The sequence below is a fragment of the Giraffa tippelskirchi genome, chromosome 2 (assembly GCF_054371585.1).
Source record: "Giraffa tippelskirchi isolate mGirTip1 chromosome 2, T2T-mGirTip1v1.2.pri, whole genome shotgun sequence".
Classification (NCBI taxonomy): Eukaryota; Metazoa; Chordata; class Mammalia; order Artiodactyla; family Giraffidae; genus Giraffa; species Giraffa tippelskirchi.
In genome coordinates this window covers 177,512,395-177,529,904 of record NC_137276.1, presented here as the reverse complement: position 1 = coordinate 177,529,904, position 17,510 = coordinate 177,512,395, and the positions used below count along the sequence as shown (strand labels likewise).

General features: G+C 41.5%; 1 protein-coding gene across 2 annotated transcripts in view; it reads left to right on the top strand.

Annotated features, from left to right (window-relative positions):
• Positions 1-16,904, top strand: part of TMPRSS7 (transmembrane serine protease 7) — a 48,715-nt gene extending 31,811 nt beyond the window's left edge. For both annotated transcript variants that reach the window (XM_081542450.1, XM_081542460.1), the window contains 8 exons: positions 1,243-1,379; positions 3,244-3,351; positions 6,874-6,984; positions 7,897-8,013; positions 9,012-9,183; positions 11,343-11,611; positions 13,409-13,545; positions 16,734-16,904. In XM_081542450.1, the coding sequence (XP_081398576.1) occupies positions 1,243-1,379; positions 3,244-3,351; positions 6,874-6,984; positions 7,897-8,013; positions 9,012-9,183; positions 11,343-11,611; positions 13,409-13,545; positions 16,734-16,904 (1,222 nt within the window). The remainder of the gene's footprint in view (positions 1-1,242; positions 1,380-3,243; positions 3,352-6,873; positions 6,985-7,896; positions 8,014-9,011; positions 9,184-11,342; positions 11,612-13,408; positions 13,546-16,733) is intronic.
• Positions 16,905-17,510: the final 606 nt, after the last annotated feature.

Below are 17,510 nucleotides of genomic sequence, written 5' to 3'. Positions count from 1 at the left end.
GTTGGGCCCTTGCAGCTCCTCATAGCCCCAGAGCTGGTATATTCACCCATCAGCTCCTGAACTTCAGCCAAATGCAAAAGATTCTTCCTGAAATATACATGAATGCTTTGAACTGTGAGGCTTCCCTGATAACTCAATTGGTAAAGAATCCACCTGCAATGCAGGAGACCTGGGCTCGATCCCTGGGTTGGGAAGATCCCCTGGAGAAGGGAAGGGCTACCCATTCCAGTATTTCCGGCCTGAAGAATTCCATGGACTGTATAGTCCTTGGGGTTGCAAAGAGTTGGACACGATTATGGGGTCGCACAGAGTCAGACACAACTGAAGCAACTTAGCAGCAGCAGCAGCAGCAGAGCGACTTTCACTTCACTTGCTTTGAACTGTGAAATGATAGGCTCTTCCCACTGAACAACAGCATCTGATCCATGGAACATGTGTGGTTCCCAAATGCTTTGGGGACCTGGAGCAATTGCCATTCACAGATTCCAAAGGAGAATGACCCCCCTTAAACCTAGTGTTTATTGGTTCCCTTTGGAAACTTACATATTTCACCTGGAAAATTCTTGACCACACAGGGCGGAGCCTAACTTACCATGGGTACCCAGTGTGTTAATGATTATACTTCATGTTCCGCTAACCATAGTGATCATATAATAAAAATTACTAATAGGAGGGACATTTTCTCCTAGCTGATGAGAAGTAAGAAATTGAAGTAGGGAAATATTGCAGATAGATGTCACTATTTTGAAATTTTGCCAAGAACAAGCCCTGAAGTTCACCAGAGTTCAATTTAGACTGAAATATTGTTGTCTTTTGTTTTAAGTGTTGCTGGAATTTTTTGCATGCTTTTAACTTTAGTTGATGGATTCCACTCTGTTCTGTAGAGAGGTCTGTAGCCAAACAAAGTAGGCAATTCTTTTTTTGTTAGGCAGTTATATATGCTGAAAGAAGAGAGAAGACTGAGAGATATAAACCCATATTTCTTCCAGTTTTAAGTATTGGTGAGGAAAGTAACAGGTAATAGCATTTAGAGCACTGCTATTGTTTTATTTGGCAGGGGAGAAAATCGAGGGGACAGAAGTTCTCAATCACAATCACTTAGCATAGGATGGATGACTACCATCAGCGCTACTATAAGCTACTACATGCTTATAGTAGCTCAAATGACCAAAGTATCAATAAGTTTGGTCAACAAGCAGTTAACACAGTCTCATGCTGTGTGCCCCCAACCCTTGCTGGCAGGTACTGCGGCTCCTACATGGATCACCAGACGATTTTCCGAGTGCCCAGTCCTCTGGTTCACGTTCAGCTGCAGTGCAGTTCAAGGCTTTCGGACAAGCCGCTTTTGGTGGAATATGGCAGTTACAACATCAGTCAACGTAAGACGGAGATCAGTCCCTTAAGAAACCGTAACGAAAGGTTAAACAGAAGCCAACATTTTATGACTCTAAACTTTGAGAATTTAAGGAATGAAAACTGCTTCTTTACTTCTGCTATCGACTAGCATACTCTTATAATAATATTTAAATAAATATATAGTAGAAACAAAATATATGATGAATAATATATACAATTATGTGTTTATTCTGCTGAAGTTTAAATTATAGAAAAAATAATATAATTGCTTGTTATAGTTGAAAAATAGTTTCTTACATTATTTCTGAAATATCAGACAATTTCTTGATTCATTGTTCTTCTTGCTATCCATAATTTTTTGTAAATATGAGGTTTATACCATCATTTGGTGGATTGAAGGGCAATAGCTGCAACTCACTGTGGCCTCTGATACACAGGGAGAGCTGGTTGTTCAAGGAGAGTCCAAATGTCAACCTTCAGAATGTTGAACTTCACACTGAGAACCTGGAACTATGGCCAGGAAGTGGTCAGCAGAAAAGGCAACGTCCGAGGGAAGTCATTAGTGCTGGAGAGAGTAGACTCAGGAAGTTCACAACCTGTTTTAAAAGTGGGGAAAGTAAGGGCTAACCAATTGGGAATCCAAGAAGTTAAGACCTGAGAGGAAGCTGTTAGACTCTTCCATCTCTGCCAATACTAATATATCTCCTTCTGGATTCAGAATATTACACTTCTGAATATCAGAATATTACAATCACCAATAAGGATACAGGTAAATAGTAAGCTATCTTATTTTTAACTATTTTTTTGAACAATGGATATTTTCTAGGAACTCATCCTCTCCATTGTTAAGACAGTAGTTGACCTGACCATGCACTATTCCTATTTATTTTCACAAAGCATAGACTAGGTAGCTTATAAAGAACAGAAATTTACTTCTCACAGTTCTAGATGCTGGAAGTCCAAGGTCATGTTCCAGCTTGGTCGAGGGAGGGCCATCTTCTGGCCTCAGACTTCTCATTATGTCCTCAAGTGATGGAAGGAGTGAGGATGCTCTGTTGGGCCCATTATTGAAATAAAGGCACTCATCTCATTCATGAGGGCTCCATGGTTATCATTTATCACCTCCCAAAGGCCCCATCTCCTCCTACCATCACTTTGGGCATTAGGATTTCAGCATATGAATTTAGGGGATGAAGAACACAGTCCTTTAGACCATGGCAGAGAGAAAGCATTCATTATTACTATCATGTTTAGCTACAAGCCCAGAAGTAAAGATTCTGGGCCAGGCAGGCAATGAATCTTTGATGAGTAGGCTGGCTGAGGTGCCTTAGGAGTCCTGAGTTTTGAGAGCAGTTGTTAATCTCTCTAGGTCCAACCTTTAAGAGCAGCAGTTACTAATACATTTTATGGTAGTGATCACTTGAAAATGTAATTAAACGCACAGACTCCACAGAATAATGTATCTGATCATAGAGGATTCAGAGACACCAGAAAGCCATTTAAATTCCCCAGAGACTCTAAAGACTGCACGCTGAGCCTACTAGGTTCGAAGTCATGCTCCAGTTTTCACTTTCTTCGAGTCTGGGATAAAGCCAAAACTCACATCCTTGCCAAGTCAAGGACAGAGGTGTAGGAGTTATGTACATGGTGACCTGGATTCAGTGTTGACTCAATTTCTCGTGGATTCGTTTGCTTTCTTTGCTCTCTTAAATTCTCCCTTTTGCTTTTTTTCAATTATCAGCTACAGCTTTGCTTTGATGGAGAAATTGTATTATTACTATTGCCACAATGCTACTTATGTCACTTAGCAACTCACATTTCTTTGTTAATGTGGTCTGGTGTGTTTTAGGGACCCACACAAGATTTCCTGTTTTTTATTGTCTCTAGCCTGTCCTGTTGGATCTTTTAGATGCTCCTCCGGTTTGTGTGTCCCTCAGGCCCAGCGATGTGATGGAGTAAATGACTGCTTCGATGAAAGTGATGAACTCTTCTGTGGTGGGTATTCAAGCTTTTATTATGACTTTTCTTAGGAATAAGTAGCTTGCCAGGACCATTGTTGGTGCTGATACATATCCTGGTCTTTTAGCTGTTATCTATTGCCACATAACAAACTCCCCACTACACCCCCAAACTCAGTGACTTATGACAATCATTTGTTCTAGATTATCCCTCTGTGGCTTGTCTGAGGTATGATTGATCTAGGCTGGACTCGGCTGTGTGTCATTACCTAAGCTGTGGGTCCTCCTGAGTTTGTTCTTCTCAGGCTGGAGTTCAGTCTACTTCTCATGGTTCTTTTCCTCATTGAACTAGCAGACTGCCCCAGCAGTGGTAGAAGCAAAGGAGGGGTGGCCAAAAATACAAGTTTCCTCTTAAGTCCTGGGCTTGGGTTTGGAACACTGTTACTTGTGTCATATTCCATCAGTCAAATAGTGAGGCCATAGTCAAGGGGCAGGGGAGTTTATTCTTCACACTTTGGGACCATGGCAAAGTAGAGGTGCATAATACTATTTTAGGGAGTGAAGATCTGAGGCTAATAATTCAATCTGTCACAATCTTAAACATGATCCCATTTTAAAGCATAGATCTTTCCTCTAGAAAAGAAGTTCAGAGTCTGCAGAGAAGTAAACTATTTCAGAATACTCGTTTATGCAGTACAGGTGTTGAAAATAAAAAGAAAAAGATTTTTTTTGCCTGTATAGTTTACATCAATATCACATTGGTGATAATTAAATGATAGGATATTGGGTATTATTATTTTGGGCAGAGAATCTCTGATTTGGTTTTTCATGACTATTTGCACATCATTTCTGAACCTATCTCCAGTTTTAGGGAGCAATATGGGGAGAATAGTTCACCAGACCATATGACGACACTGGCAACGCTTTCTCCTAAAGATCCAGAGTTTGGAACTTCCCTGGTGGTCCAATGGCTAAGGTTCCATACTCCCAATGCAGGGGACCTTCGTTCGATCCCTGGTCAGGGAACTAGATCCCACATGCTGCAACTAAGAGTTCAAATGCTGCAACTAAATATCATGTGTGCTGCAACTAAGACCTGGTGCAGCCCAAATAAACAAATATTAAAAATAAATAAAGATCCAGAGTTTAATACAATTGCTATGGTGATGCTATTTAATCTTTCTCATATTTTAGAGAAATATAAATAACTGAAAACTTATGTTCATAAAAAATAACCTGTGACTCTACACCTTTTTTTTATTGGCAAAACAAAATAAAACCCTCTTAACTTAGGCTTCATTAACAATTTAAATCTATAGGATCTTCTATTTCTTAAGAAAATATATACCATTATATAGGGATTGAGGTTGCTTTTGTTTTTTATGTTATTATTCCCTATTAATGCAACACTTGATGCTCCAAGTGAAAGTGATTGTTACTTTGTAACAAGAACCGTGCTTTAGTAATCATCATTTCTCATCATGCCATGTTTGAGCTGTTCCCTAGGAGTTGACTAGGTTACCAGCTACTCTCAGAGTAGATAAATGAACTATTTCAGGGCAGCAATGTCCTCCTTTCTGCTCCCCTCAAGATGTACCTCTGAAAAAACAAGAGCAGATAACACAAATAATGATTTCTCAAAAAAACAGAAATGTCTAAGAAATTATACCTTCTAAGAGTGCTTGCCAATATGCTGTATCTGTCACTGGTTTAAAGGAAATTCCTGAAAATATTTCAAAGAACAAAAATTATTATAGATTTATACTGGTATTTCCTAATTCAGGAAGTGAATGTCTCCAGGGTAAAATGCTTAAAGAGATGGGAATACCAGACCACCTGACCTGCCTCTTGAGAAATCTGTATGCAGGTCGGAAGCAACAATTAGAACTGGACATAGAACAACAGACTGGTTCCAAATAGGAAAAGGAGTACGTCAAGGCTGTATATTGTCACTCTACTTATTTAACTTATATCAGAGTACATCATGAGAAATGCTGGGCTGGAGGAAGCACAAGCTGGCATCAAGATTGCCAGGAGAAATATCAATAACTTCAAATATGCAGATGACACCACCCTTATGGCAGAAAGTGAAGAGGAACTAAAGGGTCTCTTGATGAAAGTGAAAGAGGAGAGTGAAAAAGTTGGCTTAAAGCTCAACATTCAGAAAACTAAGATCATGGCATCCAGTCCCATCACTTCATGGCAAATAGATGGGGAAACAGTGGAAACAGTGGCTGACTATATTTTTCTGGGCTCCAAAATCACTGCTGATGGTGATTGCAGCCATGAAATTAAAAGATGCTTACTCCTTGGAAGGAAGGTTATGACCAACCTAGACAGCATATTAAAAAGCAGAGACATTACTTTGCCAACAAAGGTCCGTCTAGTCAAAGCTATGGTTTTTCCAGTGGTCATGTATGGATGTGAGAGTTGGACGGTGAAGAAAGCTGAGTGCCAAAGGATTGATGCTTTTGCACTGTGGTGTTGGAGAAGACTCTTGAGAGTCCCTTGGACTGCAAGGAGATCCAACCAGTCCATCCTAAAGGAGATCAGTCCTGGGTGTTCATTGGAAGGACTGATGTTGAAGCTGAAACGCCAATACTTTGGCCACTTCATGCAAAGAGTTGACTCATTGGAAAAGACCCTGATTCTGGGAAGGATTAGGGGCAGGAGGAGAAAGGGATGACAGAGGATGAGATGACTGGGTGGCATCATCAACTCAATGGACATGAGTTTGGGTAGACTCCAGGAGTTGGTGATGGACAGGGAGGCCTGGCATGCTACGGTTCATGGGGTCGCAAAGAGTTGGACACGACTGAGCGACTGAACTGAACTGAACTGAGGGTAAAATAATTTTAAAGAGAGTTTTCCTTACCGATAAACTACAAGACTGTTGTTTCTTAAGATCTCACATTCATTAATCTATTCAGTAAACTTTTAGTGAGCATCTACTATTTGATTGAGCTTTCTTGGTGGCTCATTGGTAAAGAATCCTCCTGCCAATGCAGGAGATTGATCCCCGTGTCAGGAAGATCCCCTGGAGAAAGAAATGGCAACCCACTCCAGTATTCTTGCCTGGAAAACCCCATGAACAGAGGAACCTGGTGGGCTACAGTCCTCGGGGTCACAAAAAAGTCAGACACGACTTAGCAACTAAACAACAACTACTTGATCAAGCACTTGAAGTACAGAGATGAGTAAGACAAAATCCTCAATCTCGGGACACTCCATCTTGTTTTGGAAGGTAAACAAGTTCAATTTAGCTTATGATTTTTATTTTCTTAAAATCTTATGATACATTTAATTGTAATTAAATAAACAGCCAAAATGTAATGTATTTACGCACAGCAAAAGTCAGATCTGACAAACTCAAAGTACAAAGAATTACACCAAAGGTTAAACATCTACTTTTCCTCTTGCAGCTGTCAGTTTTGAGAACACACACATTTTGTTTTGTTTAAGTCATCTTAACCACTTGCGTGTTTCCGGGAGCACTGCTGGTCCTCAGCGGTCCCACTGATGTCTCAGGCTCACCAGCTTCTGCCTGTTCTCCTTCCAGTGACTCTCAAACCTGCCTGCAATGCCAGCTCCTTCAGGCAGCACAGTGCTCTGATCTGTGACAGCTTCCAGGACTGTGAGGACGGCCAGGATGAGCAGAACTGCACTCACAGTGAGCAGGAGTGCTCTGCACTCGGCTGTTCTTCCTAGCACACTCTTCTTTTTTTTTTCAACTTTCCTATTTTATTTTTTTTTAATTTATTTTAAATTAATTTATTTACTTTAATTGAAGGCTAATTACTTTACAATATCGTGGTGGTTTCTGTCATACATTCACATGAATCAGCCATGGGTATACATGCCAAGCACACTCTTCTAAGCCAAAATCAAAATATCTCTGTTGAGCTAGGGCAATCGACTTGTCCTCGTTTCCCCACTGAAAGTCTCAGGTCCCAGGAATCCTCCTGGGGCCAGATAAAATGGATGAGTTGTTCACTAATTGGGGTGGAGTCTGCGTGCATGTGTGTGGGGAGACAGAGAGGGAAAGAGAGAGAGAGAATACTGGAAGATTTTCCTTGCTGATGTAATTTTAATGCTGCTCTTGACTAAAGTATACTGTGGATCTGATATAGAGGGATGTGCCAGATACCGTGATCAGGTATAGTCTATTTAGCCCCTACAAACACACACACAGCCAGAGTTGTGAACAAATGTGCTGTATATTCACAAAATCTGTCCATTTCCCCCCCTAATGGTATAAAAGGACTGAGTATGATTTTTGCTTTAAAATTTTCTTGGAGAACAAGACAAAGTAATGGCAAAGAGGTCATAGCTTAAGCCACCGATACAGCCGACTGCTTGGCATCTCCCCTACAGCGGAAGAAAGGAGAGGCTGTTGGATCGATTCTCAGCTAGTGCCTGCCTGCCTTTCAGTGGCTCTGCTGAGACGCAGGGACAGGACAGGGGGTTGCTTCAGTTCCCTCTGCCACGTGCAGCAAATACTGACCCTGTGGCTAAGCCATCCTTGGTGGACAGAGCTCAGTGTCATTCACTCAAATCAGTCTCTTCTTTTGTTCATTTTTAGGTATTCCATGCAACAACAGAACTTTCAAGTGTAATAATGATGTTTGCATTAGGAAACAAAATGCAAAATGTGATGGCAACGTGGATTGTCTGGATGGAAGCGATGAAGAAGGCTGTAGTGAGTAGAAACATGTTCCTTCCGATCTTTCGTATTTCCCCCTCAGTTGACCTATTTTTCATTTTCATTTCATTCTTGGTATAATTCCCCTTGCAGAAATTGCCACAGGCCAGGGAAGAATAGAAGATATTGGTGAACTGAATCTGAAATGGTTTCTCAGAATTAAAAAGTCTAGAGTGAATTCTTTTAATTTTTTCTTAATTCTTAAGAATAAGAAATAATTAAAAATTACTTAGTCTTTATTTTCTGCCTTCTTTTTTGATAATAAGTATTCATGCACTAGGTGTTTACATGGAGAACTTCCACTTTCTAGTAACTCTAATCAAGGCATAAGCTCTTAAAAAAAAAAAGCCTATGAGAAAAGAAATACGTACTGGAATACTGTGGATGATTTTATTAATTATGCCTTATGTTGTGATCAATGTCAAGAGCTGGTTCTTTCTTTAGCTATGACCTGATAACTGTAATCTGCCATGTGTTATTATTAATCACGTGATCTCTAATTGGCCATGTGCCAACATATTAATTATATATCCTTCTCAATACTATTTACACTGGAAAATAATTGTTTTGATACCTAGTTTTTCTTAACTAGGTTTTCATTTGTTTTGGACTTACAAATTCTCTCCCGAATCAACACAATTTCAAGGACACTCTCAATTCAGTTGCTTTTGGGACTAATCTTTCTTCTCTACCTAACAACCTGAACTCCACAGCTGCTGTTTTTATCGGTACAGCTGTTACTAATAGGTCCCTTCCTCCCCTCATGTGTGTTACTGTACAGAGACTCTGCATCAAGGCCTGTTTTCAGGAGGGAGGTAGTGGATTGTTGGTGCTGGTTTCAGACAGACCCATGTATTGCCTCTTTAGATAAGCAGGGGATTTCCAGTTGCTTACCTGGTTAGTTACTTCCCAACCTATCTCAAAATTTGACTGAATGCTTGGTTTTTCTTCCAACTCTGCGCTTAACTCATGGGACCCCCCCCCCCCTCCTAAAGGCTGCAGCAGAAGCTCCCCCAGCCTCCATCGCATCATCGGGGGCACCGACACCCAGGAGGGGGGTTGGCCGTGGCAAGTCAGCCTCCACTTCGTTGGATCTGCCTACTGTGGCGCCTCAGTCATCTCCAGGGAGTGGCTCCTCTCTGCCGCCCACTGTTTCCATGGAAGCAGGTAGAGCATCTCAATTCTTACTCTAAAGTGACCACAGACCACATAGCTGCCCTGACATTGCGGGAAGAAGCTCCCGTTTGGATCCATTCAATCAATTCAGTTGGTCGTTCTTAATTTCGCTGTGTTTCTGTGACACCGATTATATGCTGAATATTCTTTTTAAGTATTACTGACTTAAAGGGAAGGTCACAAAAGTATATCAAGAATGAATAGGCTTTTACTAGGCTGAGAAAAGAAGATAGCGCTTTCAAGTTGAAAGGAATTCTATGGGAATGTGTGAAGACTGTGGAGTGTAGGAATGTGTGGAGCACAGCAGTGAAGGAGGACTGGAATATGGAGATTCCTATTCAGGGTGTGAAGGCAACGATTCTGTATCCAGTTTCCAGTGTGGTGGTGGGGAGGGTCCCACACGCCCGAGCAATTGTCTGACACCAGCTAGGTGTCCTGTAATTCAACTCAGTTCTGACTTTGTCTACCCAGAGAGTCGGATTAAGCATTTTAGGGGCTCAGCCTAACAAATCTACTCCCCTTCCCCCAATTCAGACACCAGTAGAAAGCCAGGTTGTCACCTGCACTTTTGACTGACTGGCTATAGCGTGTAGGTTCCAGTGACCCCTTCCTTGGATTTTACTAATTTGCTACAGCAGCTCACAGAACTCAGAGAAACATTTTACTTGCTGGCTTGCCAGTTTATTATAACAAGATACAATTTGGGAGCAGCCTGATGGAAGACATACATAGGGTGTGGTATGAGAAAGAGTTCAGCTTTCCATGCATGGACAGTTTCACTCCCCATCTTCACGGTGTCTACCAACCTGGAAGCTCTCCAAACCTTTGGGGCTTTTATGGAGGCTTCCTGACACAGGCACTATTCATTGAATCATTGATCACTGGACACAAATTCAACCTCTAGCCCCTTCAGCCTTAGTTGCAGTCCCAAAGTAACCTCAGTAACATAACAAAAGACACTTTGGTCCCTCTCATCACTTAGGAAATTCTACGAGTTTTAGGAGCTCTGTGCCAGGAATGCAAGGATGACCAAATGTATATTTTTTATTATAAATCACAATATCACAGAGGAGGATCACAAACAAGTCCTTTAGGTTAATTGTCGGGAGGGCTCTGTCTGCCCTTACTGATGGGATTATCGTGGGCCATACATTCTCCCCACTAAGGGTGAAAGGAAAGCTCAGACAACAACTTCACTTAAAATGTAACCTTGTTTGGAACCAATTGAATCCTAGATACAAAAATATATCAATTATTTCTCACTTGGAATTTTTAAAAGTATTTCAATGAATTTATACAATTAGAGTATTTGTTTCTCCTGGAAATTATAGGATTCGTGTTAATGACTGAAATGGCTCTGCTTCTGTTCCATCACTAGTCTTTTATGTAGTATATGACCCTTAATACTCCCATGGGTCCCTGTACTGCACGTGAGATTAGGGGCCATGCACTTTGGGATCTGTCCTTATTTTTTTTCCAAAGCGTCCACATTATCTTCACCCCAACAGAGCAAGGCTGCTGCACTGGTGGAGGTAAGAAACCCCAGATGGAGATTACAAAGCCCTCATGGCTTCATGCCAGTCCACTGGGGGGCTCATAGGGAGTGGGGCCCTGTGAATAGTCAAGCTTGAGCAGTTAGAGCAGCAATCTTTAAGGCTTCTGGTAGTTTGCAAAAAGAAATTTCCTTAAATTCCTGCTTGAAACACTTTGATTTCTAATCTGTCTTGATATCATTTGAATTTGGTAAAAGGATCCCCAGATCACTGTCTTACTGGCCCTGTCTCTCTCCGTCAAATAGCACTGTCAGCATGAATAGGGAGAAGGTACCAAATAAATTCCAGTCACTGACAATCCTGATTTGTGGGTGGTTCCTGAAATATCAATGGCAAGAAAATTTCCAGCATGTCCTTAGAATTCACTGAGGAAATGTCCTGGAACCCAGCTCACATCTGCCAGCCCTACTCTACCTTACTTCATCTTTGGTTTTACTAAGGAGACAAGGGAGGCTCAGAGGCAGAGTCAGTTACTACAATAGGGAGTGAAAGTCAGACCTCCCTTCCCGCAGCCCCTCTCTCTCTGTGGAGTGCTCTTTCCAAACCATACATGGTTCTTCAAGCCTCTGACTTCTTGCTTCTTTCCTTTTGTGCCAGGCTGTCTGATCCCACACCATGGACTGCGCACCTTGGCATGTATGTGCAGGGGAATGCCAAGTTCGTCTCCCCAGTGAGAAGAATTGTGGTCCATGAATACTATAACAGCCAGACCTTTGACTATGATATTGCCTTGCTACAGCTCAGTGTCGCCTGGCCTGAGACCCTGAAGCAGCTCATTCAGCCAATATGCATTCCTCCTGCCAGCCAGAAAGTGCGCAGCGGAGAGAAGTGCTGGGTGACCGGCTGGGGGCGCAGGCACGAAGCAGGTGTGTGTGTCAGGGAATGCCCTCCGCTCCCCTCCAGATCACAGTAACTCATGTTGATGCGGTGCTTTGGGGTTCATGGAGAGGGTTTTTGTATATGATCTCATCTGAGCCTTCTAACAACTCTGATAGATAGACTGGAGGAGAGTATTATAATTCTGGTTTTATGATGCTCTCCCCTTATCCCCCAAAGAAGTGAGAACCACTTCTTAAGGGAAGGTCTATGAGCAAGGCAGGACTGGATAGTACAGGCCCTTTTCAAACTCGGAGGGGTTTGCTATGTTTTCTGCTATAGAAGAACATTTCCTCCATATTTATAGGTTCCCTTTCATCCAAAAAAATTGACGCATTTTCAGAAAAAAGAGAAGGTTACTCGTACACAACTTACTATGTCAACTCATAGACAATTGTCTGGAGGATTATGCAAGTATGTCCTTCACGAGGGCAACTGGCCGAGTGGATGAGAGTGAAGGCTGAAACCCAGATTGTCCTCAGTTCCCCAGACTGCAGATTCAGGCCTAGGGGCGGTCACATCAGCCTAGGAATGGTCCACCAAGAGAGAATGCCATTTTACAATCCCCCACCTAGAGGGGGCATCTTTATCATATGCACAAAGGTCAGATTGTATGGCAGGGAAGTCCTCTACATGTACCCTGCCAAAGTTTTTATGGCTTAGAATTCTAAATACACAGTAAAGAGAAGAATCCAAAACTTTGTGAACATCTCCCCCAGAGGTGAGAGCTGATGCTTTCCCTTGATCTCCTAGTGTTTATCCTGGATTCCCTTATAGTCATTTCTAAGTGCTTAGAACAGGTACATTATCTTAAAATCTTGAACCATATCTTGGCCTTGCTTTGACACTCTCTAAAGATTCACTATGGGCAGCTTCTCCAGTGCTAACTGCCTACATTTAGTTATTGAACTCATGAAATTCACCACCTGTCTGGGCCTTCTGGGAGAAGGCAGATCACTGCTCGAACACCTATAAACCATCAGGACTGTGCTCAGGGCTTTCATTACATCATCGTATATCATAAGAGGAAAGAGTTTTTTCAACCACTTTATCATGGGGCATTTTCTTTTCTTTTTTTAAAAAAATCACTCTGCTGACTTTAATGTTTCTGATAGTATTATTAAATATTTACTACACACAAAGAACATTTTTAACATTCTTGTAAAGTACAAAACTTTGCATGGCACTGCTGTGTTCCCCAACCCCAGAGGTGGGCGTGACCACCACTGCAGCTGCCACGCAGCTGTGAGCAGGTACAGGTCACTCCAACACCTTTCCAGGAACCTGGGCAGCCTGGCACTGCTGATGGATATTTTCTTTACAATCATGAGTGTGTCAATGAATTATCTTAGCCATATGGGTTAAAAAGGAAGTGAAAGGGCTGTATCCAAACTGTTATGTTTTTATGGTTCCTAGGATACTCCCAGATGTCAGTTATCATGTTCCACTTAAGGGGCCCTCTTGACTCAGGGAGTGTTGGTAATGTAACAGCTGTTGCTGACTCACAGTCTTGAAGGCAGGAGGTATGCAGAGAAGGACCATGGCACCATGGCTCAGATGGTCAAGTCAGACCTTGGGTCTGAATCCCTCTCTATTTTTGCTATTTGTGTGCCATTAGATAAGTCCTTTATCCTCCTAAGCCTCCATGTCTTCATTTGAAAAAATGAGGATCATAATAGAATTTACCTAAAAAAAAATTGTTATAGAATAAAAGGAGAAAATGAATAAATTGTCTAATACAGTAAATGTAATCATTGCCTTGATTTCTACTTCTGTGTATTTTCCAGACAATAAAGGCTCCCCAATTTTGCAGCAAGCGGAGGTAGAGCTCATTGACCAAACCCTCTGTGTTTCCACCTATGGCATCATCACTTCAAGGATGCTCTGTGCGGGTGTCATGTCAGGCAAGAAAGATGCTTGCAGAGTAAGTCATCTTATGTTTTTTTTGTCTAACATATTGTACTTTCCAAAAAATGCTTTCATGTTTAATCTACACCATACTGGCAATAACTGGGCAGGTGATTGCCTTAATTCAGATACTAATTATAATCCAATTGTCTGAGATGAGAGAAAGGTGATTAAATACTAATTGGATCTGTAAAACTCATTTTCTAGTCCCCATGTATTTTTCTCCAACAATTAGAGAATGGAGTCTGCATTTATCATTCTGCCATGATTGTCTTATAACCAGAAACTAAAAAACATAGCAAGACGCACACACACAGTGTTTTAGGATTGCTACCCATTTCCCTAGCAGTGACTGTGTACCTTCTAAAATAACAAGTATTTTATTCACTTACCTTTGACACACAGGCTGGGGGAAAGAAAAGAGGAGTGGGAAAGGTGACTGGAGGCCTTCTGACAGTGGTGAAGTTGAAGGTCACCTTTGGGGGAATATTTCTATGAGTCTCAGATTCCAATCTATGCAGATACCTATATGATTACCAAAAAGTGAGCAGATGTTTTAGAGGATGAGCCAGTGCAGGAGACTCGGGTTGAATCCCTGGGTCAGGAACATCCCTTTGAGGGCGGCATGGCAACCCACCCCAGTATTGTTGCCTGGAGAATCCCATGGACAGAGGAGCCTGGTGGGCTACAGTTCCTGGGTTGCCAAGAGTCAGACATGACTGAGCACATGTGCAGGCAGAGGGCAGAGGAGCTGTTCCCACATCTTTCCATAACCTTAGACACTGTGCTACAAAAACTCATCTTACTATAAAAATGACTTCTATCTTCAGAACTCCTATTTTGTGGCAAGGACTGTGCCAGGATCTTTACACAAATTCATTCAAATTATTCTTTCATCCACATTTTATAGAAGAGGGAACTGGGGCACAGAGAGCCTAAGTAAATTACTCAAGGTCACACAGCTAGTTGAGTTGGGATTTGAACTCTTATCTCTGAAAGCTACTATATTTTGGGTGCTACCTGCAGGTGTTTGGTTATATAGTCCTGTTCTCCATAGCTGCCAGGGTTTAGAGGTTAAATGAGGCTTCACAGTTAAAATAAAAAGATTCCAGTCTCTCTACTACTTAGAATTTATATACTCAGGTTTAGAATTGTGGGGGTGGCATCCAAGGACAAATCTGGAATGCTTATTTTATCTTTGCCTCTGAGTAGGCAGCTTTAGGGCTTCTCTGGTGCCTCAGATGGTAAAGAATCCACTTGCAATGCAGGTAGACCCAAGTTCCATCCCGGGGTTGGAAGATCCCCTGGAGAAGGGAATGGCTACCCATTCCAGTGTTCTTGCCTGGAGAATCCCAGGGACAGAGGAGAAGGTGGACTACAGCCCATGAGGTCGCAAAGAGTCAAACATGACTAAGCACTCACAAACACGGGTTTAGCTGAAAATAAAATTTCAGGTTAAGTTCAGTTCAGTCACTCAGTCATGTCTGACTCTTTGCGACCCCATGAATCGCAGCACACCAGGGTTCCCTGTCCACCACCAACTCCCGGAGTTTACCCAAACCCATGTCCATCGAGTCGGTGATGCCATCCAGCCATCTCATCCTCTGTCATCCCCTTCTCCTCCTGCCCCTAATCCTACCCAGCATTAGGGTCTTTTCCAGTGAGTCAACTCTTCGCATCAGGTGGCCCAAGTATTGGAGTTTCAGCTTCAGCATCAGTCCTTCCAATGAACACCCAGGACTGATCTCCTTTAGGATGGACTGGTTGGATCTCCTTGCAGTCCAAGGGACTCTCAAGAGTCTTCTCCAACACCACAGTTCAAAAGCATCAATTCTGCGGCGCTCAGCTTTCTTCACCGTCCAACTCTCACATCCATACATGACCACTGGAAAAACCAAAGCCTTGACTAGACAGACCTTTGTTGGCAAAGTAATGTCTCTGCTTTTTAATATGCTATCTAGGTTGGTCATAACCTTCCTTCCAAGGAGTAAGCGTCTTTTAATTTCATGGCTGCAATCACCATCAGCAGTGATTTTGGAGCCCCCCAAAATAAAGTCTGCCACTGTTTCCACTGTTTCTCCATCTATTTGCCATGAAGTGATGGGACCGGATGCCATGATCTTAGTTTTCTGAACGTTGAGCTTTAAGCCAACTTTATACTTTAAATAATGAACACTGTAGAAATTCTATTTAAACACTGAATTATTTCAGCCTTTGTTTTTGGAATTAAGATACCAGAAAGGGCTATGAGGTGAGAGTGATTTCTCTGTACCAACTATCAGCCAGTGATCCTTGGGGTTGTGTCATCGGACCCTGCCAGCTAAAGAGGGTCTCCTTTCATTGGTTCCTCAAGGCCATGAGCCAACACTGAAGTTGTATGGCATAGAGTTAGAAGTCAACCAATCCTCCAAGATAACTGTGCCTCAAAAGGTTATTGTGAAGATTAAATGACCCCAAACAGTGCTTAGCACACACTACCACTAAATGAAAGTGAAAGTCACTCAGTCATGTGCAAGTCTTCTTGACCCCTCCCTTGTAGTATATTGAACACCTTCCAACCTGAGGGGCTCATCTGGTGTCATATCTTTTCATGTTTTCAGACTGTTCATGGGGTTTTCATGGCAGGAATATTGGAGTGGTCTGCCATTCCCTCTTCTGGTGGACCATGTTTTGTTAGAACTCTCCACTATGACCTGGTCATCTTGGGTGACCCTGCACAGCATAGCTCATAGCTTCATTGAATTATTCAAGCTCCTTCACTATGACAAGGCTGTGATCCATGAAGAAGCAAAAGGTTATTATGAGGATTCAATGACCCAAAATAGTGCTTAGCACATTCTAACACTAAATAAGTGTTAGCTATTATTATTACTATTACTACTACTACTATTTTTATTATTGAGGTTTGCTATTTGTTTGGAGGTATGTGAAAGTTGATTCCTTTGCAAGAATCTTCAAATGTTACTCCTGGCCTAAAGAATCAAGTTTCTTACGATGAATGCACCTTTTTGATTACAGGAAAAATAATTCTAAAATGACATTAGAAGTTTCACATTATTTCTTAATACTTCCCCAAACTGCACAGGAGTTAGCTAAGAACCCTGTCAGACTGGGAGTTTAAACACAATTCATTAGGCACTTTAATAACAAAACTGACAACCATGGACCAAAAGTGCTTTTTACTTACGTTATCTTCTTCTGTAGGGAGATTCAGGTGGACCTTTATCCTGTCGAAGAAAGAGTGATGGAAAATGGATTTTGACCGGCATTGTTAGCTGGGGTCATGGATGTGGAAGACCAAACTTCCCTGGTGTTTACACAAGGGTGTCAAACTTTGTTCCCTGGATTCATAAATACGTCCCTTCTCTTTTGTAATTGTGCAAGTTTGATTTTTGACTGTGTTTTATGTGATAGATTCTTTTAAAAGGAATGCAGTAATTGTCAATAAAATGAGGTAATTTTTTTCTTATGGAAATTTCAGATTGCATACATTTGGTATTTATTGAAAGATAGAAAGATTAATATGTATTTTATTCCAAGAAAAATTGCATCTAGGATACAGCTGTATTCATTCTTAAGGATCAAAGGGCCCTTGATTCAGGAATGGAAGAAAACTAAAGTAATGTCATGAACCAAGCCTCTAAAATAAGATAAGTCTGTGAGATGTTCAGGAATCCACACCTTAATTTATGTTCCTATTCAAGGGCAGATATGTATAAAGATCTAGGTAAATATGATTTATTGAAATAAATTCCATTAAAAAAACCACACCTGATCTTTGGTGTTCTAATGGAATGCATAAAAATGACTCCTTCACAAATGCAAATAAAGGCAAACTCTGTTACTGACAGAGGAAATACCTATATTGTTATTTTCCAATATTTGGTCTAACCATATCGTGGGGACATTTTTTCAGCAATAACATAGTAGTATTGTGTACAGAGAAACCATCAAACAGCTAACAAAACTAACAATTAGTAC